This window comes from Quercus lobata, unplaced genomic scaffold (assembly GCF_001633185.2).
Source record: "Quercus lobata isolate SW786 unplaced genomic scaffold, ValleyOak3.0 Primary Assembly Scq3eQI_1866, whole genome shotgun sequence".
NCBI classification, from domain to species: domain Eukaryota; kingdom Viridiplantae; phylum Streptophyta; class Magnoliopsida; order Fagales; family Fagaceae; genus Quercus; species Quercus lobata.
Window position 1 is genome coordinate 267641 of NW_022154708.1, and position 27137 is coordinate 294777.

At 33.4% G+C, this 27137-nt stretch overlaps 1 protein-coding gene across 2 annotated transcripts; it reads left to right on the forward strand.

Moving 5' to 3' along the window:
• The first annotated feature begins 373 nt into the window (after positions 1-373).
• Positions 374-22566, forward strand: LOC115972984 (putative leucine-rich repeat receptor-like serine/threonine-protein kinase At2g19230). Of its 2 annotated transcripts, none has more exons than XM_031093197.1 (12): positions 374-830; positions 3118-3602; positions 7224-7359; positions 7756-7827; positions 8032-8103; positions 8191-8271; positions 8566-8723; positions 15514-15719; positions 15868-15994; positions 16665-16727; positions 16841-17030; positions 21935-22566. In XM_031093197.1, exons 2-12 carry the CDS (start codon positions 3479-3481, stop codon positions 22356-22358), a joined length of 1653 nt encoding a protein of 550 aa, XP_030949057.1. In that variant the 5' UTR covers positions 374-830; positions 3118-3478; the 3' UTR covers positions 22359-22566. The 2 variants fall into 2 exon arrangements, with proteins under 2 accessions (XP_030949057.1, XP_030949058.1); XM_031093198.1 differs by lacking the exon at positions 374-830 and adding an exon at positions 855-923.
• The last annotated feature ends 4571 nt before the right edge of the window (positions 22567-27137 follow it).

The following is a 27137-nucleotide window of genomic DNA, read 5'->3' on the forward strand; positions in this document are numbered from 1 at the left end:
AAAATAAAAGAATGTCCATCGGACGCTTCTAATCTAATTTCATCTTATTTTGGTTTAATTACATTAATTAATTTTTCCCCATTTATTCATATAAACTTAGAGCTCTGTTCAGTATGAAAGTTGTGATGGCAGCTAATCATTCCATTTGGGTTTGAGTGAGAGTTGAGAAGAGTGGCCAACTAGGTTTATGGCTAACACAATCAAGCTGTCAGCAGGAGTGTTAAATAGGGTGGAGGAGGAGGAAGAGGAGAGCTTAGAGAGAGAAGCGTAAGACTTTCTAGATGATTATGTGCAACTATGTGAAGAGTTTTGATATAGAGAATATAATTAGGTACTTATGAAATATAATGTAATGATGCTCCCCTTCTCACATTAACGGTGGACCACACCAAAAAAATTTAATGAGCGATGTGAGAGGGCCAAACCCTTTTCATCTCAGTACTAAACCCTTCTCTCTCTCTCTCTCTCTCACCCATACCCACGGCGGCTGAAGACTCCCTCTTCCATGGCTGAAACCCATTTTTTCCACTACCATCTTCCACTCTCTTCTCAAATCAATGCCATGGCGACGTTCATGCCAGCCCTGAGAAGCTTTTCAAGCATGGGAACAATACGAGATGCGGGACCTAAAATGCAAACGATCTTGGTCTTTGGGATACAACCATCGTTTGGGAGCTCCTTCAATATTCCATCTATGTCTATGTTCGCCATTTCTCTTTTATTTCAGATCAGAAGATCACAAAAGACTATTACAAATTAGTTTAGGAGAAACTAAGAAAGAGAAGAAATAGAAACAGAGGTTTACTTACCTGCTTAGCTCAGCTCGTGCGGTGCGTGCTTACTTTCCTCTTCTTCTTTTACTTCTTACTTACTTACTGTGGGCAAGTAAGTAAGAGAGAGATCTGGTATTTTTTTTATTTAAGGTTTGTCTCAAAATGGCTCTAATATGGTGATTTTGTTAGTGTGTGCATATGAATCTGTGTATGATTGGTAATCTATGATGATTTTTTTGGGGTTTTAGATTTTGGAATTTGTATGGCTATGTGTATGTTTGTGTTCTATGAGATGGTGTATTTGTGTAGTGTGATTTGTGCTCAAATTCATGCTCATGTTAGTGTAATCATAGTGAAAAGAAGAGATGGTCTGAGATGAGAAAGAGAAGAGTGAATAGTGCTAAATGGCGTTAGGGATAAAATTGCCTTTTAAGGACCAAGTTAGTCTTTTTTTTTTTTTTTTTAGTCTTGGACCTAATTGGTATTAGCTCAATCCTTAGGGGGGTTTAGTAGAATTTACCTTTTATTTATTTATTTATTTATTTTATGATATGACAAGTGACATTTCATTCAACTGATATAAATGAGTTTATATATCGAATTGTAAATAACATCCAATTGATATAAATGTTAAGAACATATATAACAAGTAATTTAACGATGAGATTTTCAAAATGTAAATTCTATAACAAGTTATAACATATCATGATTGGTGGAGCATAAAAGGTAAAACAAAAGGTGGGATGTAAGATTTGTATCCACTTAAAATTGACTAATGTACAATTTGTGCAATATTAATTAAGATAAAGTTTGGCTACAAACTTGGATGTAGTTCAACTCTCACTGAAAAAATTAAAATAAATCTAACTATTGAATTACATGTTTTTAACACATGTGTCATATTTCATATCAATTAGATATTATTTACTATTTGATCAATAAATTTATTTTTTATGCATAGTTTTAAACCATAAAAATTTGAAATATAAACATTTGATTGATGAAATTGTTTATTAATCTTTGATTTTCTGAAAATTCTGCAAATATGGAGGATATATGGAAAAAAAAATTATCTAATTGAAGATTTGTCAAGATTTACATCTAACAACTTTTTTGTCACAATTTTGACTCGGTAGACTGTGAGTGGTTAACCATCACAATATCACTTACACATGAATCCACAATTTTTTCTTCACCAATACACTTTGTCATATCACAATTTTTCCTCATAAGATATTCAGTGAAGTTGTAGTTTTAGATTACAACTAAGTTTCTTTTGAGAAGACTACAACTAATAACTTGTTTGGAAAGATGAGGAGTAGAGGGGGGTAGAGTAGAAGGAGGGAGAGTAAGTTAAATTACATTATTAGGATGTATTTTAAGGGATGAGGGGAAAGGATTTGGACGGGTTCTAACCCCTCATTTTTTTTGAGAAATAATTACAACATACTGCTAACCCCGTAACTCAAATCCTTTCCTTCCTAGACCTCTAAACACTTCGTACATGGGGGGTGTCAATTTAGCTACAAACATGGAGGGTGTCAATTCAGCTACAAAGCGTTTGGACTCTCATTTTTAATTCCTCCAAAATGGAGATATTTGGAAGGAGAGTAGAGCATAAAAATATTTGACCAAATGAATTATCAAATTTACCTTTACTATATTAATAAAATTACAAACTATGAAAAAAACTAATTATTCCCATTCCCTTATTTAATTTAAAAAAATCTAAAGAAGGTAGATTCTCCTCTACTCTCCTCCCCCTTCTTATTTAATTATATATTGCTACGTCAATCAAAAATCCATATGAAAGAACCGACTCAGTTTCTTATTTAAAAAAAAAAACACCAACTCAGTTTATCAACAAAGAGAGATGCCAAAATACAACGGCTGTCCCTCCATTATTCCGCACAAATTGTGCTCGTGCTTAATTTTTCAGAGCCAAATTCCCAACCAGCTTCATTGGTCTTCCTCTCTTCATCTTGCTCTCTCTCATACACACAAATGAAACAAAGCAAATCTCAAGCTGGGTTTCGAATCTCACACTGAGTCCAAGTTTGACACAACTCCATCTTTGTAAAAGCATTCCAACTTGGGTTTCAAATCACATTTTGAGCTTTTATCTGTTGAGTTCAACAGTGTGGAACTGAGTTTGTGGCTTATACATATACAATGAATTTGTTTTTTGAACTTTTTGTTCATTGAGAAATTTTATCAAACACAACAAAGGCAGCAAACATTCCAAGCTTGCTGCAGCCAAAAATTTACATAACAAACATAAATACTAATAGAGTGAACCCTATCATCTTCTGACTCAATTATTTTATTTTATTTTTTTAATTAGGTATCCGGATGATGGATATGATCGCATCTGGAACCGTTTACTATTTGACGAATGGATTCCAATTTCCACAAGTTCAACTGTTTACTCCCTGAGCACTGATAACGCTTATAACATACCAGATGTAGTGTTGAGGACTGCTGCCAAATCACAAAACTCTACCACTCCATTGAGCTTGCACTTCAGTCCACCAGATTCTCTTTCACAATGTTATGTTTACTTTCACTTTGCTGAGATTGAGAAGCTTGAAAATGGCCAGCAGAGGGAATTGACAATTTTGTTGAATGGTGAGAGGTATCTGACAGAATCTGTTACACTTGATTATCTAAACTCACGGACCATACTCCCGACTGAGCTGGCAATTATGGGAGAACAGCTTGAATTTTCAATAACTGCAGCTGAGGGAAGTAAGTTTCCTCCAATCCTCAATGCTGTAGAGATTTTTGTGTCAAAGGAGCTCCCAAATAAAACAACTGCCATACAAGATGGTATGCTTTCTTCTCTTTTATATTTTCCTTTGTACTGATTAGCCTTATCTTTAATAAGAGACTTCAATTGCTGATTCAATAAGAGTTCTAACCTTAACTTGGTGATGATGGTTGTTTCAATAATTTTTATTCGGGGGTTTTCTTTTCTGAATGGAACATTATAGCTTTAAGTTGTTAGTGTCATATGCTAAATTTAGAAAAGCTTGTTATAGACTTGTGATCATGAGCCTTTGTTTGTTGCCGAATAGATAATGCAAATTTATAGTGTAGTGGTTGAAGTTGGGAAATTCTTGTTATAAAACTTTTATCAGAGCCATCATACTTTTACCCCTTTTCAATAGATTGCTATCTATCAACGAAATCTGTGATTCTTCTACACACCAAAAAATAAAATAAAATCTGTGATTCTGTATGTCTAAAATGCCTGGAATTTTTAAACACAAACCTCAATATTTAAATCAAAATATGAAATCTCTGTTTTAAATAAATTTAGGCAATTCCGCTGAATATTGTATTAATTGGTTGATTTTCCCAACAATTCCAATCGCATAATAATCATCAATAATATATAGACTTCTCAAGATAAAACATTAACAACATTTAAAAAAAAAAAAATTCTTTGGTAAAGTAAACTCCCAAAATAATATTGGAAAAATATACAAAACCCACAATTTAGTTTTCCCTTAAACACTGAACAGTGAACACCCTTGAGTTTAGTTTTTTATTTTCAGATTTTGAATGTAACAATTTTCTTTGAGAGAGGGGGCAGGGGTTTGAGTGTAACACTTAATCCCCTTGTGGTAAGTGTAACTCAAAACTGCTTGTGCCTTGTGGTATTGTTTTATGTGAAAATGCGGTTTTAAATTTTCACATAAAACAAAACTATAGGGGGGGTTTTGTGTTATATTGAAATAGCCCAGGGGTTAGTGTGTACAATTGATGTTTTAAAAACAAAACAATATAACAGGGAGGTTAATGTTACACTCAAAATTTTTGGTTTTCCATATTTTATGGAGAAGCTGCATGGGGGTTTTGTGTACTTTTCCCAATAATATTTAAACTTCTAGAAAAAAAAGAAAAATTCTCTAAAATTAATTAAGCCCTCAATATCTCAACTAAGAGTCAACCTATACATGCACGTCTTAAATGATCCTTAAGACTATAAACCTAGACAATTAATTTGAAAAATAGTGATAATAATGCATAATTGAGCTATATAGACCATTAAGTAAAATGTGACCCGTAAAAAGTGATTGGGAATCAGTGGACCACCACCTCATTCATTTTTCCTTTTGCCTCTGACTGGTGGTCGTTTGAGTTTAGCTTGTTTGGTATCTCTTGGGTTATGCCTAAACAAGTAGTTGAGTTGCTTGCTTGCTGGCATTGAGGTGTTGGGAGATATAGCGCAGCACCTGTTTGGGATGTTATTCTGCAGTGTATTATGTGGAGTACATATAGAGCGGAACAATAGAATCTTTGAAGGGGAGGAGTGTTTTATCATTGAGTTGAAGCAGATTTTCCTTCTATCCTTATTTGAATGGTCTTGCCATACCCTCTATTTTGGATTTCCAAGATTTATGCAGTTTTGGGTAGATTTTTGCTTCCCTTGTATACTCCCTGTGTTCCAGGGAATTTGTTTTTTGTTGTACTTTTATTCTGTTTTTCAATAAAATATTTTATTACTGATAAAAAAAAGAAAGTAAAATGTGACTCGCTTGTACAATGAGGTAGGAATAAAAGAGTTGGAAAATAAATGGATACAAAAGTTGTAGAGGTAACTCAAAGACCAAGGGTGCAAAGATTTAGTTACCAAAAGTAAAAAATTTAAAACTAAAGAAATAATGATATCTAATAGAAGAAGAAGAAGAAGAACATCCATGGTCCAAGCCTGGTAGCTTAACTAGCACTTTTGAGTATCTCCAACGGAAACATCCATGGTCCAGATCCCCCTCCCTCATTGTCATTGTCATTGTCAAATTATCAAGAGAAAAAATGAAGAAGTAGAACATATAAATTCATAACCACATAACCAAAATAGGAATCCAGTGAAGGATATAATAATATAACCAAAATAAGATTTAATAACTTCATGTCTTGTTTATTGGGCCTCACAATCAGAAGAATATCCTATGTATTTGTTCCATGAAAGGGTCAAGCATAACCTTCACAACCACCACCAACATATCCTCCACAACACCATATATAAGAACAACATAATCCATATCACAGTCCATGCATTGCCTCTATGAACATGGTCCTTGAAATCATTTATGAGCTATAATCAAGAAAGAGTAGTTTATCCATTATTTAAAATAAAACATATTTAGGTTTGTTCACAATGCAAAAGAATGATTTAAAAGAAACATAAAAATCTAGGAATAATGACAAAATACAAAGCACGCACACACATATATTTTATGACATGGAATCTCACTAAGGTAGGGTCTTTTGGATCCACCCCTGGGGAATAAACCACGGATACACGACCCCAACCTCCAGAACTGTGTATCAAGTAATTTAGGAAAACTCCTGGTGGGGATTGAACATAAGATGTTTAGGTCTACAACTCATCCCAAACCTTCAAATAATTCTTGAGGACAACAACGAATAGGTAGACATGAAATGACACGCATTGACTAACTCAAGGTTTTACAAAGAAGGAATAAATAAGAGCATGATGGGTAAAATTCTACTTACCTTAACCACATAAACCAAATAAGCAAAACAATCTTGCACAAGAAGTTAGAAAGATCTTTGGAGCCTAAACCAAAGAAACATAATACTGCCTAATTATGATATATATAATCTTACACTTATGCTATCACTTTATGTAAAATATCTCTTAACTCCAAAATCCCCTATTACTATTTTTTTTTTCACTAATAACCATTAAGCTTATTAAATTAATATGTAACTAACCTTAAGAATTGTCAAAAGTCGATTTGGATCTTCAGTTCCATATAACTACCGTCCATTTTGAGTTCCTTAGCTTTGATGTACAAAAACACCAAATTAAGGTAAGATCCCCTGTTAATTGCAACTCTAAAATATAATTTTTCAAAAAAGTTGATCACCCCACCAAATAAATGTTCAAACCTACAATTGGATTTCATGTATCAACCTTCGATTTGAAATCAAAATAGTCAGATCATCAAAATCCCTAAATAATAAGTTGCTTTTTGACTCTATTGAACCCTCCATGGTATGTAATCCACATATCCTTTCAAGATTTGATTTTAACTTTACTTAATTCTCAATACTTTAGTGGAAATTTAATTAATTATAATAGAAATCTCCCAAGTTATTTCACAAATATGATGAATTGAAATTGTATCATAAGTTGCATTGTTACTTGCCACCATAGTATCTGCAACTGTATTTATCAAAAAAAGAAAACCATAGTATTTGCAACCGTTGGTAATTTGCTTTGCTAATCATGCATGCTACATTCAGACAATTCATCATCTCTGCAAAGGCATGTGTTCAACTGCTGCAAATTTTGGAACTAGCTTTTACTTTTCATATTTCTATATGATTTTGTATTTCAAACTCGCACTCCTCTTTCCCACTCTCTTTTAGAAGAATCATCTCTGAATTCTTGTTCTCCATTAAAAATAATAGTTGAAGCCATCATGGAAATCAAGAAACTGTACAAGTTGACTAGAAACTGGCAAGGCGATCCATGTGTCCCGAGGGAATACTCATGGGATGGTTTGCACTGCAGTTACATCTATACTATTCCAAGTATTATATCAGTGTAAGTGCACTTCCAAAGCATCATAACTTGTGTTCAGGCTTGCTGTGAAATTCCAATCAATATATCATCTGAAGGGAAAAGTATCCTCTTTAACTTGTAGGCATCACATAAAAATAAAATAGACCATTTTATAAACTGATATGAACTATGATGGGTCATTTTAGGAATGGGATATTGGAACAGATTCCTTTCACACGCAATAATAGAGTGGACCAAAAGTAATGTCATGTTTTATGATATTTAACTGAATTTACTTCATTGTGATTGAATGTTCAACCACATAACACCTCCCTTTGTCCATGGGTGCTGACTAATTGCATGAGATTAATTTTATTTGGATTGCAAATTATCTTCCAAAAATTCAACTCCTCTTCCTTTTTTCATAATGACAAACAGGAACTTGAGCTCAAGCAATTTGACTGGGAAGATTGCAACTTCATTCTTGAATCTCAAAACAATAGAGTCCTTGTGAGTCTTAATTTGAATTGTGGTTGATATGTTGCATTTGGTTACTATACAATTGTACTAGCTAGATACTGGCTGTTCCAGCATCACCATCTATACAATTGTGTTATATGCAAGTTCAGTATCAGGTTTCAAGAACAGAAAACTATTTTTTAACTTAACATTTCTGTATATGTTTTCTAAAGATCTTGCTAACTCTTCTTTCAGGGATTTGTCATACAATGACTTAACTGGGCCACTGCCAGAATTTTTGGCACAACTGCCAAATTTGTACACTCTGTAAGTTTTTGAGATTTGATCATGGTATTGCAACGTAAATTTTCGTGTAGGGAAATTGAGGTCGTCTGCCTAACACTATCTCTTCAGTGATTTGCATGGGAACAAGTTCACAGGTTCAATTCCTGAGGATCTTCTGCAGAAGTCTAGGGATGGGACGTTGGTGTTGAGGTTATCTTATCTTCCTTCATAATTCCTTTTGCTTCTTAATACTAATTTCACTTGGTCATTTTCTTTTGTTTTTTTCTCTCTCTCTCTTCCTTATATATAACTACTTTTGTGTGCCTAATACTAGAAAAAAGTATATATATATATATATATATACTTGTTCACTTATATGTACGTAAAATCTTAGGAGTATCTCATTTATTTTTCCAATATCAATTTTTATTGTATAAAGACAGCAAAATTAATGTTTAATAACTTACTTACCATGGCATACTACCTTGATTCACCCTATGCAAGTGTGAACGAAAATCCAGATCCTTGTCAGTCAGTTGCATGCAAGAGAGGGAAGAAAAAGGAGTTTGTTATTCCAGTTGTTGCATCGTCCACAGCAGCAGTCCTGCTCCTTCTGTTCATCTTTAGTCGTCTGGCTATCTATAAACAGAAAAGAAATGGAGGTATTTCTTTCTTGTAATTGCTAACACAATTGATTGAGTGACGTTGTTTAGAAAAGATGCAGTACCCAATCCTAGCCAGTCTTATTTTTCCTGTGATACACCAACGCCTTTAAGATGGTTATGAAAGTAAAACGAACATTGTTTAATTCTCACCATAGGCAATTGTGACCAACCACACGACACGGTCGTGATGGCAATATTATGCAATTGATTGACAATAATAAATACATCCACATACCACTTCAACATGTGAACAAGGGGTAAATGCACTCATTTCTCTTCATGCAATGCTTTGGTATGAATTCATGATTCGGTGGTGCTCTAAGTAGCTTTATTGTGTCAGTGGGTAGTATTCTTCAACTGTTGCCTTTTTTACTGGACTAATAAAAAAATATTAATAACAATAATGACTACATCCATGGCAGGTTGGCAAGAATTCTAGTAGTTATATAAGATCTCAAGATTGAATGCATAGGGTTATCATATTAATGGCGTGCACTAATGCATTGCATTCTTTCCTTGGATGGGGATAGCTTCCCATATAAGATATTGCCTACCTAAATATAAGTGATCTTTCTGCAAAAGGCTCCGTTAAAAATTTAGACCCAGGATGATTAATTTTAAGCCGAATTTACCAACTTGATTAATTAAGCCAATTATGCAGAGGCCCAATTCAGTTTATGATGGACCCAATCATACTGCAAAAATAAAGTACTGGGTAGTTTAATCTACTTAGCGTTGACATGACCAAATATTGCATATATAATTGGGATAGTAAGGTAGTTTATGTAGAATCCTAGCAAGCCACATTTGGAAGATTTTTAACGCATCCTACAATATGTTAAGGATATTATCTAGTCTAGGGATTCTTTATGAAGTTGGTTTTTCCACCGCTGATTGTACTGGAGATATTTCAACACATAAGTCCACAACTGGATATGTGTTCAATTCTAGTTGGGGACAATATCTTGGTGTAGCTAGCGACAACCAACAATGTCTCTCTCAACAAATAAAGTAGAGAATAAAGTTGGCAGCACAGAATGTGTTTCATGCTAGGACGAAGTAGTTGAGGTACATCATCATTTTATTTGAGAAAATATACTAAAAGGTTATATTCAAGAAAATATAGTAGTTATATTCATGAAGGGATAATCTATCTTTAAGTTCTCCAAATTTTGATGGCAGCTCAACGCCATGAGAAAGTAGTTGGTGTTGATGGGGACTACGTAAGAGTTAGCATTGACCCTATCAATAGGTCAATGCTTTGTTCTTGAATGTGTGCTATTTTGTGTTTGCATGTCTTTAGAGTAGCTGCAAAATAAGATAGGGATATATCTCACTTTAGTGAGTGGATGGTTGTCTTTGGCATTCAATGGCTTAGGAATACATAAGCAACTTGGGCATAACATTTTAGATGATGGGATGTAAATGAACTGAGTATTTTATGAACAACTCAAACTCAACTAGGGAAAAACTTGTATATATTCATATATTTATCATATGAGCCAAGCTCAAGCCTAAGTTTAGACTTGGACTATTAAATGAGTTAAGTTCAAACATAATAATGCATTCATGAACAAACTCATAAGTCTAAAGGTTGATTTAAGTATACATTGATAAAAATCGATTGTCCTAAAAGCTTGAACTGTTAGGAAATAATGAATTTAGTCATTTAATCTAACACTCCCAAGTGGTCCACCTGAGCTGCCCTTAAGTGGGGCCTAAAACTTGGTTTTTTTATATATTTTATTATTATTATTATTTTAAATGAGAGGTAATGTGGAGACAAGGGATTGAACCCAATTCCTCATACCATGATAAATTATAAATTATCTGAATATTTTAAATTGTTAGGAAATAATGAATTTAATAATTTAATCTCATATATATAATGTTGGCATTTGAGCCCATGAGGATTCCAAGATAGGCACTCATGTAGGAAACCTATTCCATTAGGGGTTTTTTGGTGACAACATATATAATAGTACATAATCCTTAGTTTACACGACAATCATTTGAACGTATGTTTACATTCAGAAAATCAAAGAGGCTCGAAAACTCTCGTCAAGCTTTCTCTAGTCTTAGGGTTCCATCATCAAAGCCTTGGGTCTTAATAGCCTGGGAACATCAAGTAGAAGGCTCGTATTTGTGGTTTCTACTAACCAGGAAGCCATTAGAGATTGTGTGAAAGGCTATAGAGTTTGTGAAAAAAGTTGTGGTAGATCCATTTCCATGGCATTGAGTTTTGCTTAGGGTTTGATACCAAACCCAAGAGGTAAAGTACCAAAAACCTTTGATTTACAACATGAGAACATGTTTGTAAGCTCTTCCTTTATATAATAATTCATATTCATATGCATACATGTATATATAGTTTTATAAACTTCTAATTGGATATAGTAAGTTTTTAAATAAGTTTATAAGATATTAAATTATTATTTATAATTTATTGAGAATATAAATAGTCTATTTTGTATTAAAAATTATATATGACTTTTAACAATATAGGTTTGGTGAATTTAATTATTAGCATATATTTGTGAAGAGATAAAACATTTTAGTTGGGGTCTTTAATTATTATATAAGCGAAAAAAACAAGTTAATCAAGTAGCTTATGGACAAGAAAAAACTTGTTCGACAAGAAAATGGACAAAGCTGGGGTATGTAATCTAGTTTGCCAATGAGCTCAAGCTCGACATGTGTTCAAAATAAAATAAAACTAACAATTCTGAACTTTTAACACTCTCATTTACAACCCTATCTAGATGCGAAATAGTTGCTTTGTTGACTTTGTATCTTTGAATATTCAACCTTTTGCAAGTAGTTCTGGTAAGTTTAGGAAGCCTGTCTCTTTTGTATGGTATATATATAAGGCTTCCTACTAATTGGAAAAATGTGTAAGTGAAATAAAAAGCAATAGTGCAAATGAAGAGTGATGTGCTACGTTTAACAAAGTGTGTCTATGTGCAATGTTCTGATCTATATATTAATAAAAATTGAAGCATGACGTTTAATGTTACTGTGCTCACGTTGAACCGCATCAGCATTCACATCATTATTCTTTTTATTTCCAATTTTCCTATAATTGTTTTTTAACATTTACTTTTTTTTTAAAAAATTTTAATAATTGCACTTTCTCCAACCTTTCTCATGCCTTTACTTTTTCATCTCTCCACTATTCTCAACCTTAATATCACTTTTCATCTTTCTTTATTTTGTCTTTTCATCTTTCCCTCCTTTACCTTTTCATCTCCCCACTACCCTCAACCTTAATATCACTATTCATCTTTCCATTCATTTTCCTCTATTTCATCTCTTCATATTCACACCATCTTTTATAAATTTGTTATTCTCTCTTCCATTCTTTGCATAGTTTTTCATCACAAAAAGGTTGTTTCTCCCTCCCCCTCTCTCTCTCTCTCTCACACACAATAATTTTTGGAGTATTTTTTTTTTTTTCTGCATCTTTGCTTAAGTTGATAAATTTGTGTTTGTTATAACTCTACGTTGGGTTGGTACGATTTAGTTTTGTGTTTTAAGTTTTTTGTTTTTCTCTTTGATTGTTAAATATTATACTATTGCATTATAAAAAAAAAAATAAAAAAGATAATATATAAGAATATAATATATATTGTTCTATTGCATAACATGATTTGGGTAATTTGGTGTTTACTGTTTATATATATATATATATATTATATTTTTACTTTTTTAATCTTTTCATCTTATTTTATTCAATATTTAAACTTAGTCACATCCTCCATATAATTAAATTATTTATATTTTCTTTCTTTTTTTAATTAAATATATAATATTTTAATTAAATTTAAATAAATTAAATTGTACTCACTGTTATTAATTCCGTTTCGGACCCCGTTTCGGTTTGTCCAGTGGAATGAAATATTTCGGTACCGGATTATTTCGGTGTACCGTTTTAGGGTGTTTCGGATTCCTTAAAAAAAATATTATATATATATATATATATAACCTAAAAGTATCAATTCCAAAAGGTGGAATATAGATATAAAATAATGATTTTAATCTAATTATATAAAATAATGATTTTAATCTGATTATATAAAATAATGATTTTAATTTTTACTATTAATTCATTTTTTCTATCTGACCCAACCACTGCCATATCTTTTGATTCATTTTTTTTATTTTTCTTTCTTCTATCTCACGTGTTTTGGTCTTTCTCTTCCCCTATGTTCATCTTTCTCTTCAAGTCCCATCTATCATCAAATCCCAATATTCCACATCCCAAACCTCATCACAACCGTATATTCAAAACCTCATCACAACCATACTCTCCTATTGAAAAAGTCTGATACTCTCATCTTCTTGCTAAACTTTGATACTCTCATCTTGTCTCTCTTATCTCCTCTCTCTCTCTCAGCTTTGTTCAGCTCTAAGGATGCCTCTTCAGGTCTATTACCGTGTAAATTTCTTGATACTCATCTCATCTTTTAATTTATGTTGTCATCATCAGTATCATCTTCATCTTCTTCTTTTTTTTTCTTTTTTTCTTTTTTCACTGAGGCTCATCTTTTGCTATTGAACATGTACCGGCCGAATCTTGCATTTCGGCCGGATTTCACCGAAATGAACCGGAATGCCCGAAACACACCGAAATAGGCCGGAATTTTATCCGAGGTGGAACAGAGGGGTGTGCCATTCTGGTTTGCATACCGATACGAAATTTTCTGGCCATTCCGGTCGGAACGGAACGAAATTAATAACAATGATTGTACTAACTTTTTTTAACATTTACACTTTCTCTAATCTTAAGCGTAGCGTTTAATGTTACCGTGCTCACGTTGAGCCACATTAGCATCCATGCGATTATCATTTTTCTTTCTAATTTTCCTATAATTGTTTTTTAACATTTACTTTTTTTAATAATTGCACTTTCTCCAACCTTTCTCATGTCTTTACCTTTTCATCTCCCCACTACCCTTAACCTTAATATCACTTTTCATCTTTCTTTATTTTGTCTTTTCATCTTTCTCTCTCTTACCTTTTTATCTCCTCACTACCCTCAACCTTAATGTCACTATTCATCTTTCCATTCATTTTCTTTTATTTTGTCTCATAATATTCACACAATCTTTTATAAATTTGTTATTCTCTCTTCCATTTTTTACATAGTTTTCCATCACAGAAATGTTGTTTCTCCCTCCCTCTCTCTCTCTATCTCTCTCTCTCTCTCTCTCTCACACACACACACACACAATAATTTTTGGAGTGTTTTTTTTTCCTGCATCTCTGCTGAAGTTGATAAATTTTTGTGTTTGTTATAACTCTACGTTGGGTTGGGACGATTTAGTTTTGTGTTTTAAGTTTTTTTTTTTTTGTTCTCTTTGATTGTTAAATATCATACTATTGCGTTATAAAAAAAATTAAAAAAGATAATATATAAGAATATAATATATATTATTCAATTACATAACATGATTTGGGTAATTTGGTATTTATTGTTATATATATTATATTTTTACTTTTTTAATCTTTTCATCTTATTTTATTCAATATTTAAACTCAGTCACATCCTCCATATAATTAAATTATTTATATTTTCTTTTTTTTTAATTTAACATATAATATTTTATTTAAATTTAAATAAATTAAATTGTACTCAATTTTTTTAACATTTACACTTTCTCCAACCTTTCTCTTTCCCTTTACATTTTCATCTCCCCACTACCCTCTCTTTTAATATCACTCTTCATCTTTCACTTTATTTTGTTTCTTCATATTGTTATCCTTTTAGTATAAATTTGGCATTCTCTTTTCCATTATATGCATAATTTTTCTTCACAAAAAAATTTATTTCTCTCTCTCTCTCTCTCAATTTTTGGTGATATATATATTGCATCTTTGCTTTAGGTTGAGAAATTTTTGTATTTTTTAGAACTCTACTTTAGGTTGATGCGATTTAATTGTGTTTTAAGTTTGTTTGTTTGTTTTTTTTTTTTTTTTTTTTTTTTTTTTCACTTTGGTTGTTAAAAATGATCATATTGCATTGTAAAGAATTAAAGATAGTCTATAAGAATGTAATATTATAATATTACATAATATGATTTAAACAATTTGGTATTTATTTAGAGATAATTAATTTGGTGTTTATTGTTATATCTTTTATTTTTACTTTTTTTCTTCTCATATTATTTTATTCAACATTATTATTATTATTGTTGAATTAATATATTAGATTGTATATTTTTTTAAAGTCAATATATTAACTTGAAAGAAAATAAAAAACCAACTATTAACCAATAATAACTAAAACAATAATATTATCATGCGCAACGCGCGAGTTTACGACTAGTTACTAATAAAACTTCTCCTTTGTAGAAAACTCATTTTTGCATTCTGTTTGACTATAGTGAGACTAATTTAAAAAATATTTGATTATAAAATTTATTATTCTGAAAAAAAAAGAATACAAAATTTCAATAGGAAACTCATGCTAAAATGCAAAAGATGCAGACAATCATGCGATTCAAGACTTCCTCTAGCTTTACCATGGACAATACATGTTGAGAAACCTTAACTTAAATATGGTAAACTATTACTGCGTATGGATTTGGGGCCACAAGCGTGAGCATTTACTGGCATCCCCAACCTAGGATAAGTGGACTCCATATTAATCCTGGTAACAATAACATGTGAGATAAATAGATTTAAGGATACAAACATAAGAGATTTAGAACATAAGCTCTGCATATTCTCACGCAACACTAAAACATTTTTTTGATAGTTTTATTGAAAATCTTCCTTGCTGTAGGTATGGTTACCAAATCCAATATCAGATCAAAGAATCAACGGTATAGCTACTCTGAGGTTGTGAGCATTACTAATAACTTCGAAACCATCATTGGAGGAGGAGGATTTGGTAAAGTGTACCTTGGTAAACTGAAAGATGAAGTTCAAGTAGCTGTTAAGTTGCTCTCTCCTTCATCAAACCAAGGCTATAAGGAATTTCAAGCTGAGGTTATATAGAAAATTGCAGCCAGTTTCTGAATTGCTTGAATTTTTTTTTTTTTTTTTTTTTAAATTGAAACTATGAATCTGTAATTACATGAGACATGCAACTAAATATTTTTATCCAACTAAACTAAAGAACTGGTTTGAAATATAGGCACAACTCTTGATGATTGTTCATCATAGAAACTTGGTTTCTCTTGTTGGATACTGTGACGAGGATGACCAGAAGGCTCTCATATATGAGTATATGGAAAATGGCAATTTGCACCAGCATTTATCAGGTATTTACCATTTACCATTTGTGTTCAAAGGCTCTTCATCCTATGACTCATCATAGGTTACCTTTATCATATCAAAAGCATGACTTTTAATATGGGGCAAGACCTGGTTTGAATTCCAGAACTGCACTTGGTGGGCTTTTAGTAAGAGCAAACCACCAAACAAGGTACTACTCATATCAAATGCTTGCCAAATAATTTCCAGTAGGCTGTCCCATTTGGCCTGCTCTTAGCATGAAAATGATAACTTCTTATGAAAATGAAACTAGGCCTTACCCCATCCCATGGTGAAACACCCATGCAACAAACTAAACATATTAAGATGTGGAGAGAGAGAGAGAGAGAGAGAGAGAGAGAGAGAGAGAAGCTAGGTTAAAATGCCTAAGAATTAATCGGAGGTCCAGCTAATCTTTTCACGATACAACAATTTGAAAATTCTGATCATCCAACCAATTAAAACAGACAAAACGGGGATGGGTGAGGTACCAACTAGCTAGTATAAGCTTTATACAACTGAATTGCTATTGCTATTGCTATTTGATACTATTTGGATTAGGAATGCATATGTTTGATGAGCATCTTAAAATTATTATTTCTTATGCCTTGAATTTGCAAAACAATGCCTTTTCCAATAAAACCCAAATGACAGTCATATTCATATATTTTTCTGTAGTGAAAAACACATATGCGATGACTTGGAATGAGAGACTTAATATTGCAGTGGATTCAGCAAATGGTTGGCAAACAAATCGATTACATTATTATTGATCTTTAATACCTCTTGGGTTTTTTTTTTTTTAATAAAAATTATTACTTAGACTTAACGATGGATTGTTGGTGGAGTTGTAGGGTTAGAGTATCTTCATAATGGTTGCAAGCCGCCTATAATTCATAGAGATTTGAAAACTTCCAACATTTTATTGACTGGACATATGCAAGCCAAGATAGCTGATTTTGGGTTGTCTAGAATCTTTGCAACTGAAAGTGACTCTCACGTGTCCACTTGCCCAGCTGGCACATTAGGATACCTTGATCCAGAGTAAGTGTTTATACTTACTGGTTGATATACATTTTTATTTCCTTTTTTATGTTGGAGTTGGATTTTATTTAAGTATCTTCTACATATGTTCTAATGGGATTTGAGAACAGACCAAAATTGTTACAAGGTGATATTACTTTGTATTTTCACCGGAGGGAGTTGTCGAAGCATCAAGATGCCAAATGCTATTACTTATGATTAAAGTAATCAACTGATAGATTCTTTGAAAATATAAAAAAGAGAGAAAGAAAGAGTAAAGATAGAAGAGAGAGAGAGAGAGAGAGAGAGAGAGAGAGAGAGAAACACAAGGATTTTGTGATTTAGCCTAACAGCCAATGTCCACGAAGGAAACCCTTGATGACTCTTCACTATAATCTCAATTCTATGTTATAGTGAACCCTAAGCAGCATATATATAGGGATTAGGAGCTAGGTTAGGTGTATATGGGCTGAGTAAGATAATTGGGCCTCTTAAGTCAATACACATAAATATCTCTAACCCATTCCCCCCCCCCCCCCCAAACTCAAGGTGTCATCTTGGGTTTGGAATGTAACTAGTGAAGATAAAGATGCCTTAAAGATGACCATGAAGACAATTACGTATGGATCAAACAATGAACATGCAAATTGAGAGCAAACAACGATGATTAATGAATGCCAAAAGACAATAAGGGCCTAAGAAGGCTGCATTAGTGACCAAGGAGAAGCTATTATAGCCTAAGGACCATTGGCAACGAAATAGAGTTGTGATGAAGCATATGAATGAGTTAATGAATATCATAGATGGTGAACTCAATGAGCAAAAGGTCAAATTTTATTATTATTATTTTGGTGATTTGAGGCTTGGGAGCCTCAAATGAGGAAACGAAGTGAACCTAGTGGTTGAAGGCTTATTATGAGTTATGGATCCAGACATCCTAGGTTTGATTTTTACTAAGAGTACCCCTGGATCACTTGATTCACATTTTTGGCAGTTGGGATTGTATATCTATGGTTTATTCCCTAGTGGTAGGTCCAAAGGGTCCTCCCTTGGTGAGGTTCCACGTTATTAAAAAATAAAAATTAGAATCTATGGGAAAAACAAAGTGGGACACATTTGGTTGTAAAATGTCAACTCTCGTCACTGGTCAAAGTCAAAATGAAAGTCAAGTGTCAAAGCTAGTCCACAATCTTTTTTAAACCAAAACTCAACTGTCCAATCTAGTTCAAAGATCCAAGTCTGAATTGATCAAGTAGTCCACCCATCGAACCAATCCGAGTTCAATTTGTGTAACGTCAAATATTCAATTCAACCCAACCCGACTAGATTCCTGACGTAGCATGATGACCTGAGAAGATAGGCTGACGTGGAAGCTGAGGTGACACATGAATGCTAATGTGGCATTGGTGTTAACATGGCAAATATGGTTTGTTTTGGAGAAAACATATGTATCGGTTATTAAAATTAACCCTAACATATAACATATAATTGATATATATAGGTCTACATGTAGCTTACTGTTTTGCCTCTAGTTTTATACTCATAATACTCCCCCTCAAGCTAGAGAGTATATATCGTACAATCCTAGCTTGTTACATAATAAACCCAAACGAGTCTTACATAAAGTTTTGGTAAACATATCAGCAATTTGGACTCTTGTAGAAACATATGGAGTAGCAATTACACCATTTTCGACTTTCTCTCGAGTAATATGACAGTATACTTCTACATGCTTGGTTCACTCATGGAACATAGGATTGGAGGCAATGTGAATTGGTGCTTGATTATCACAGTGCATGGTCATAGGCAACTTCACAACAAATTTTAATTCCTTAAGTAAATGCTTAATCCACATAAGCTCAAATGATGTGAGTGCCATGGCTCTATACTCAGCCTCTGCACTAGATCTGGCAACAACAATTTGTTTCTTACTTTTCCAAGTAATCAGTTTTCCTCCCAGAAAAGTGCAATATCCAATAGTGGATTTTCTATCCGATAGTGATCCTGCCTAATCAGCATCAGTATAGGCTTCTATCTGTAGGTGACCATTAGCTTTATACAAAAGACCACAACCTGGATGTGATTTAAGATACCTCACAATCCGAATAACTGCCTCCCAATGTGGAAGGCGAGGATCTTTCATATACTGGCCCAAAACACTAACTGCAAGTGATATATCTGGGTGAGTAATGGTGAGATAGTTTAGTTTACCAACTAGACAATGATATCTCTCAGGATTAGATAATAGCACCCCCTAATCTTCATACAATTTAACATTAGGATCCATAGGAATCTTCACTGGTTTAGATCCTAACAAGCTAGTTTCTTCCAAAATATCCAATACATACTTTCTTTATGATAGAGTGATGTCTTCTTCAAATTGTGCTTCCTTAATACTGTAGTTTACCCAGATCTTTAGTTCAAAAGGAGTTTTGAAGGTATCTCTTCAAATCATCAACACCCTTATTGTCATCACCAGTGATTATAATATCATCAACATATATTATCAACAAAATCTTTCCTTGTAAAGGTATGAGAAAACATAGAGTGATAAGAATGACAACGTTGCAATCCAAACTTTATCTCTGCTTCACGGAATTTACTAAACACAGAGGGATCAATATGACCATAAGAGACAAATTGAGAGATAGGTTGAGATGTAAAAGTACGCTTAGTCGCTTACCTTTGCGCAGAGCAATGGGAAGAGAGTCGGGATCAGGAGGCGGATCAATGTTGAAAAAAAAGTTAAATCAACATTCCTTTGTCACCACAACCACGCAAATAATTCCAAAGCAATACGAAATATTTAAACTCAGCATTGTAAATCAACCCAGGGCTACCCAATAATGAACATAGAAAGGCCAACAAGTAGAAAATAAAGACAAATCGGTACCCAAGGTTGAAATTCCGCTAGCAACACGAAGTTGGAGCTATGGCTGGTGGCGAAAAATTGTGCAAGTGGGTTGTCGAAGAGACAAGACTAGAACTGGTTGGTGGTTATCGGCAGCGAAAAGTGGGTGGGTGGGGGTTGTTGGCACTAGAAGGTGGGTGAGTGGTAGTCATGAGGTTAACGACAGAGAGTGGCTAACCTTGCTCTGATACCATGTTTTGGAGAAGACATACGTATTGGGTTATTAGAATTAACCCTAAAATATAACAACATGCAATTTACTCTTTTGCCCCAATTTTTATACTCATAACATGGTTGGTGACATGGCCTTGGAGTTGATGTGGCACATTTTAGGAGGTTGACACATGGCATAGGTATAGAGGGCCGGTGTGTGGAGGTAGGTCATTGGCACATGAAGAGTCCAAAAGGCATGTGGTAGTGCATGGACATGTGAGAGCAAAAGCAAAAACTTTGAACAAGGCATGATGCGTTTGATGACCACGATTCTTTCATGGTTGAGTAAATCAACGAAGGAGCATCCCAAGGGCAGTGGCAATGGACAAAATAGAGGTGGTTCCAATAGCAGCAATGGTGTTATGGCTATCTATTAGCTTCTAATGGCATCAAAAGTTTCTAAATATTTAGGAATAAATGTTTAGGTTTTAATTTTATGTATGTTGGCAAACTGAGTACAAAAACATGTTTAGTTTAAGATATTTAAGTCTTAGAACAATGTTAGACATTGCTCAAGTTGATCCAAGTCAAGATTTAAGAACAATCAGGTTACAAAAAGAAGAATTCAGAAATTGCAAGGCTTGACCAATCGAGAAACAGGTTCGATTGATCAAAACTCGGTAGATTTTAAATCAGGTTCGAAAGCCCGGGAAATGTTTAGGGTTTGAGTCCAACATTGCTAGGTATAAAAGGAAAACCCTAATTCAAGTTTCAGAAGTCTTGTGAAGTCTTGTGGGTTACTCTTGTGAGATCTGTGAGGTTCTGTAACCTTCTAATAACTCAACAAGCATCTACCGAAAAGAAGATCCAATCACAAGAACTAGCAGATATAAGTTGTTGTATACAAGATCAACTGCTGCTAATGATCTAAAGCTTTAAGTAAGATCTCAAAGTCACAGATGAGGGTGTTTGTGTGCAACAAATTCAAATAGAAGAGTTTGTGGATTCAAAGCTGCATGTGGTCACATGAGTAAGTACTACAAGAGGTAGTATTGGATTTAAGGGAAAATCTATTGTAAAACTTCCATTCTATATAGTAAATTTTTTGCCTTGAGGATTGTTTAGGTTAATTCCTCCCCAAGTTTTTTACCTTGAAACTGGACGATTTTATTGGTTTTCTTGGGTCATCATATCGCCTGTCTTTTATAATTTTCCACACTTAGTGATATAATTGTTTGTGTTTAACCTAGATTTGAATAATAAATCTAAGTAACAATTTGGGTAATTAATTAGGTTAAACAATCTAAGTTTACTGGGGTTTAAACAAACAAACAAAATGTCTTTGGTAATGATGATTGATCTATTCCAAAGAGGATTAGAGCGTGGTGGAGCTTGATCAAAAAAGACAGGCAAGAGCACGGAGAAAGATAGGATTGCACTAAAACGCCCAACAACACTTTAGAATCAAAGTTGTGGCGCTCATACCATGATAGATATTATGAAAATCTAAAAAGAGAGAAAGAAATAGTATAAAGAAAAGAGAGAGAATGCAATGATTACGTGGTTTGGTCTAATGGCCTACATCCATGGAAGAAGCCCTTGATATGATAGTTCATCTTCAATATAATCTCAATTCTATGCTATAGGGAATTTTCAGTAGGGTATATATATGGTTTAGAATCTAGGGCTGAGTAATATAATTGGGCTTCTTGGGCTAATACACATAAAACTTATATCTATAAATTCAACTATATAAAAACACCAACTGCAACTAGATATAATGGAAGTAATAACCTGTTGAATTAAATCAAGCTATGGATTTCTTGTCTTGATCTGATGGCCTTCCTTGTTTTACATACAGATATCAAGCATCGGGAAACTTTAGGAAAAAAAGTGATGTCTATAGTTTCGGTATTGTTTTGTTTGAACTAATCACTGGTCAGCCTGCAATAATGAGAGGACTTGAGAAAAACACTCACATACTTGACTGGATTTATCCAATAATTGAAAGTGGGGATATTCAAAGTGTTGTTGATCCAAGGTTACAAGGAAAATTCCACACCAATTCTGCCTGGAAAGCTGTGGAGATTGCCTTGTCTTGCATACCACCAATTGCAAGCCAAAGGCCAGACATCAGTCAAGTATTAGCAGAACTAAAAGAATGTTTGGCTTTGGAGATGACTAATGCAAGCATGGCAACTGAGCGTAATATGGCACCTTCAAGCATTCCACTTGAAACATCCTACTTAGAGCTTGAATCAGATATTGCTGCCCTTGCTAGGTAGTTGTTAAACAAAATTTTTGTGGTCAAGTTTTCCTTCCATGCGATATGCTCATATGAGAAATTTTTAGAATTACATTGGTAGTTCAAGAATTTCTTTTATTCATGTTTAATGTTTTGTATCTTTTTCAATTAAGTACGAATGATGTATTACGATGTATTTCTGTTGTTTTTGATGGGCATATCGATATAATGATGTAAAATTTTTATTATGAATGAGTTTATATTATTATTTTTTATTTTTTATTTATTGTATATCTGCCGTCAACTCCTACTATCCCCAGGTCTGTCTCTCTCGCATTTTCTCTTTTGGTGTTTGACTCGGTTTCTTGTATTTTTTTTGTTTCGTTTTAAATCTAATTCCTGAAATGAGTTATGGTTTATTTATGTATATTGTATTATATATTTAAGGTGCTCATTAATGGGAGAGCGATAAGTGATTCTGGAAGCGCTGGTCCATGACAACTGTGTTGGCCTACGTTTCGGCCGCTAATTTTCTGTGCTCCTCCAATCCTTCTGCAGCCAAGCAATTAAGTTGCTCTACTTTATGTTTGATAGAGATTATGACTATGCGAGTAAATTTAGCAATAGAAAAAATAAAAATAAAATTTGACACAGACGAGAAAAAAGGTGGTGCATTCAGATAAAATTATTTTAAAGGAACAAGTTAAAAACACGTCTATACTAAAACTGTAAAAAAAACTTAGATCCATAAATGACAAGATTGATTAATTCTATGCTCGGATTGTTTGTGTTGCTAGATCTCCTTTGTCAACATGACTATGTTGTTCTACGAATTTTTGCCCCAAAAAAGGGTAGTTACATGTGAGTGGTGGAAGATGACATTTCGGACAAACTTCAATTGAGTAGTAAATATAATTAATATGGACATCACGTAACCAAAAATTGTACATCTACAAGTTTGTGTTCAACTGCCTTATATTAATCAATTGTGACATTCATGGTTCAAATTGCCTCACCTCCAACTATTGAATTAAAAAAAATAAAATAAAAAAAATCACTCATCTCTTATAATTTTTGTTGAATTAAAAAAAATCACTCAACTCTTATAATTTTTGTTCAATTTAACACTTTAGTCACACATGTATCACAACAGTCAAATTATCTAACTTCATATTTGTTACAAGTACGCTATTACAAAAACCTAATAAGGATAAGAGAAAATACTAAAGCTGAACATGGAATATTATTTGTTCATAAAAAAACATTAGAAAATTCTGTCCTCCCCCAGGGTGATCCTAAAAAGAATGTAAGGTTTACACATTTTTAAACCATTGATTTATATTTGATCTAAAGGTTAAAGACCACTTGTGGCCATGTCAAGATTCTAGTAATTAGTGAATTAAGCCATTAAACTATCTATAGCTAGATTCTTCTCTCTCATAAATGACTTCCTCTATACCAAGGTTTTCAGATCCGGACTGTTCATTGAACCGTAAAGGGGAGAGGTTCAAGGTTTTTGAGATTGAACCAAGGTTGAACCGGGGTCGAACCGTGATGACGTCATAATTAATTTAATAATTATTTTAAATATAAATAAATATATTAATTTGGTACAAATAAAAAAATAACTAAAATAGCCCAATTAAAACTATAAATCTATATTTTAGTTAATATCTAATAATTTATCAATGTCAAGCCCATTTACATAATATTAATAACCATTTAAAAAATATATATATCAAAAGCATCAATATGCACAAATGAAAAAAAAAAAAAAAAAAAAAAATAAACTACAATAGTCCAATTAAAACTATAAATCTATGTTTTAGTTAATATCTAATAATTGATCAATGTCAAGCCCATATACATAATAATAATAATAATAACCATTTTAAAAATATATATCAAAGCATCAATATGCATGTAAATGAAAAAAAATAGTATTAAAATACTTGATAGGCATGTCTTGTTTACTTTTTTTTATATAATAGTTTCAACTAAATAAGATATTAATATTATATAAAAAAATGTCTATTTTGTTTTTAAAAAAATTGTCAAACTCATGAGATTTATCTCATTTTGCTTGATTTTATCATGAAACACAATGCATACTGCCTATGAAACTGTAACTATGCCCTGCCCCTTAGTGAAGTACCTATGGTACTATCTATAAGCATATTAGAATGTGGACATGACAACTATCCAGAGGCCCAACTAATATTTTCATGATACACCAATAAAAAGCATAAGAACAATTAAAACAAACCAAAAAGAGGAAGTGTGAGGTACCAACAAGCCAATCTAAGCTTAATATATAAGAAAGTACAATTTCTATTTCATATAATTAGGATTAGGCATGTGTAGTTTGGCTAAAAACTCACAAATATTACTAATTTTCTCACGATATTGTGAAATCAGAGCTATCTTTTATAACATCCCAGCTTAAAGAGATAAATTGTTAATGTTTTGGCTGCAGTGACAAACAGAAATGTCTTAACTTGGAATGAGAGACTTCATATTTCAGTGGATGCAGCATATGGTTTGTAAACAAATCAATTACATGATTATTCATCTTCAATATTGTTGTATTTCAGTTATAAATATATTAAGAATAAGTTACCAATGGTATATTGGTGGAGCTGCAGGGTTGGAGTATCTACATAATGGTTGCAAGCCACCTATTATCCATAGAGATTTGAAACCTTCCAACATTTTATTAAATGAACACATGCAAGCCGAGATAGCTGATTTTGGTCTGTCTAGAGCCTTCACAACGGAAAATGACTCTCATGTGTCAACTCGCCCAGCTGGCACGTTGGGATACCTTGATCCTGCGTAAGTGTTTAGACCTATTGATTTGAAATTTGTGAGAGTGCACTTTTTCATGACACTCAGGCCCAAGGATCCCGGGCCTAAACAAAAAAGGTTTGGTGGACCGGGCCTTGACTCACCGCAGCTAACGAGCTGTTTAAGAATCAAGTGGTATACAGAGGATGCTCCTGACAATATAAAAAAATGACAAGCAAGGATATTGAAGAGTGCCAAAAAATTAACAATGTAAATTCAGAAGGAAAGAAACAGGATTAGCAAAGCGAAATAAAAATTAACGCTGAGGGGATCCTGGGAAATATGAAACATGTTTCATTAATACATTGTTTGTTTGATTATAGAAAGCTCACTAGGACGTGATACAAGGTTCAATCAAGCTCAAAAATTACAGTCTTGAATGACTATTTCAGCCTTCAAAATTTGCAAAGTTTGATTCTCGTTGAATCCGAGTATGTGCAATAGTGGCTTTTACACGATACTGGGAAGCAATGTTTGTTTTTCCCTTAGTATTTTCTCTTCTCCATAGATTTTTCTGATAGTTTTTCTAGAAAATCTCTTCTTTCTTGTGTTTCTCTCTTTTTTTCGCCGTCCTTTCTTCGCAACCCATCCCTTCCTTTTATAATGGAGTTTTTGGTCTTCCCGGGGAACCGTTGGTTCCCCTGTTTTACCCTTTTGCAAACAGAGCACGTCCTGTATCCATCATCTTGGTAAGTCCCATTTCCGTTTTTTCTCATTCTTTCCTTCTTTCAGCTCTGATTCTTTTGAAAGTTCCTGGTTGGCCATCTTCTTTGGGATGTGCTGAGGTATGCCCTTCTCGGCATCCCCGTTTCTGACGTTTTCCACTTTTCCCTTTTCTTTCCCATCTGGGCGGAATCCTGTTCTGCCCTTTTGAAAACCGCTTGTTATCATTCTTTCTTTTATGCTTCTCCGTTCTGGTTCCTCGAGGCTTTTTCTGTCTGTGCCATGAGAGGTCGTTGGGTTCTACTGGCGTTTGCGTTCTTTTTTGCTTTTGTTTCTTGTTTTCTTCTTCTGTCTTTTTCTTTCGAGCTGTCCCAGTCTTCCTTTGTCTTTGTGCCTGAAGGGATCCGCGCCTCTTGATGGTTCCTGAGGATCCTTGCTTCTTATCCCTTGCCGTGGTCCTCTTTTTTTTTGGATGCTTCTTTTTCTGGGCTTCAGGATCCTTTGGGCCTTTCTTTTATCCCCTCATGGGTCTCCTGTATCTGCTACTTTGGGCTTTAGCTTGATTTTTCCTTTTGGGCTTGACTCATTCTTTTTGGGCTTCCTTCACTATGATCCTTTTAGACCTCAACAAAATTCATATATATAATTGGAGTTAAGAGTGAATTTAAGTATCATGTATATATGTTCTAGTGGAATCTGCAACACACTAAGCCTGTTATCATAAAATTTTCCACTAATTACAAATATTTTCTGCCTTTAAAGATCAAACATTGATTTCCAAGTACCCAATGCATCCAAACACTATAAAATTCACAAATTTCAATTAATTGAACAAAATTTCAAAATTTTGCAGTTGTTACAAGTACATACTATTATAATTTTGCTGCATAGCTCACTTTCTTCACCGACAGGAGTTATATAAAGCATTAGGGTACTATTATAATTTTGATGCACAACTCCCTTTCTTCACCAATGGAAGTGTTATATATAGAGCATCAGGATGCTTATTTAAGGTCCAAGCAATCAATCATTTAATCACTAAGTGCAACTAGGATAGGATATAATGAAAGTGATAGCTAGCAGAATTAAATCAACCTATGAGTTTCTTGTATTTATCTAGCCACATGTGTTTTACATGCAGATTTCAATCATCTGGAAACTTTAATAAGAAAAACGATGTCTATAGCTTTGGGATTATTTTGTTTAGCTAATCACAGGCCGCGCTGCAATAGTAAGAGGCCCTGTGAAAAACAATCACATACTTGACTGGGTTAATCCTTTGATTGAAAGGGGTGATGTTCAAAACATT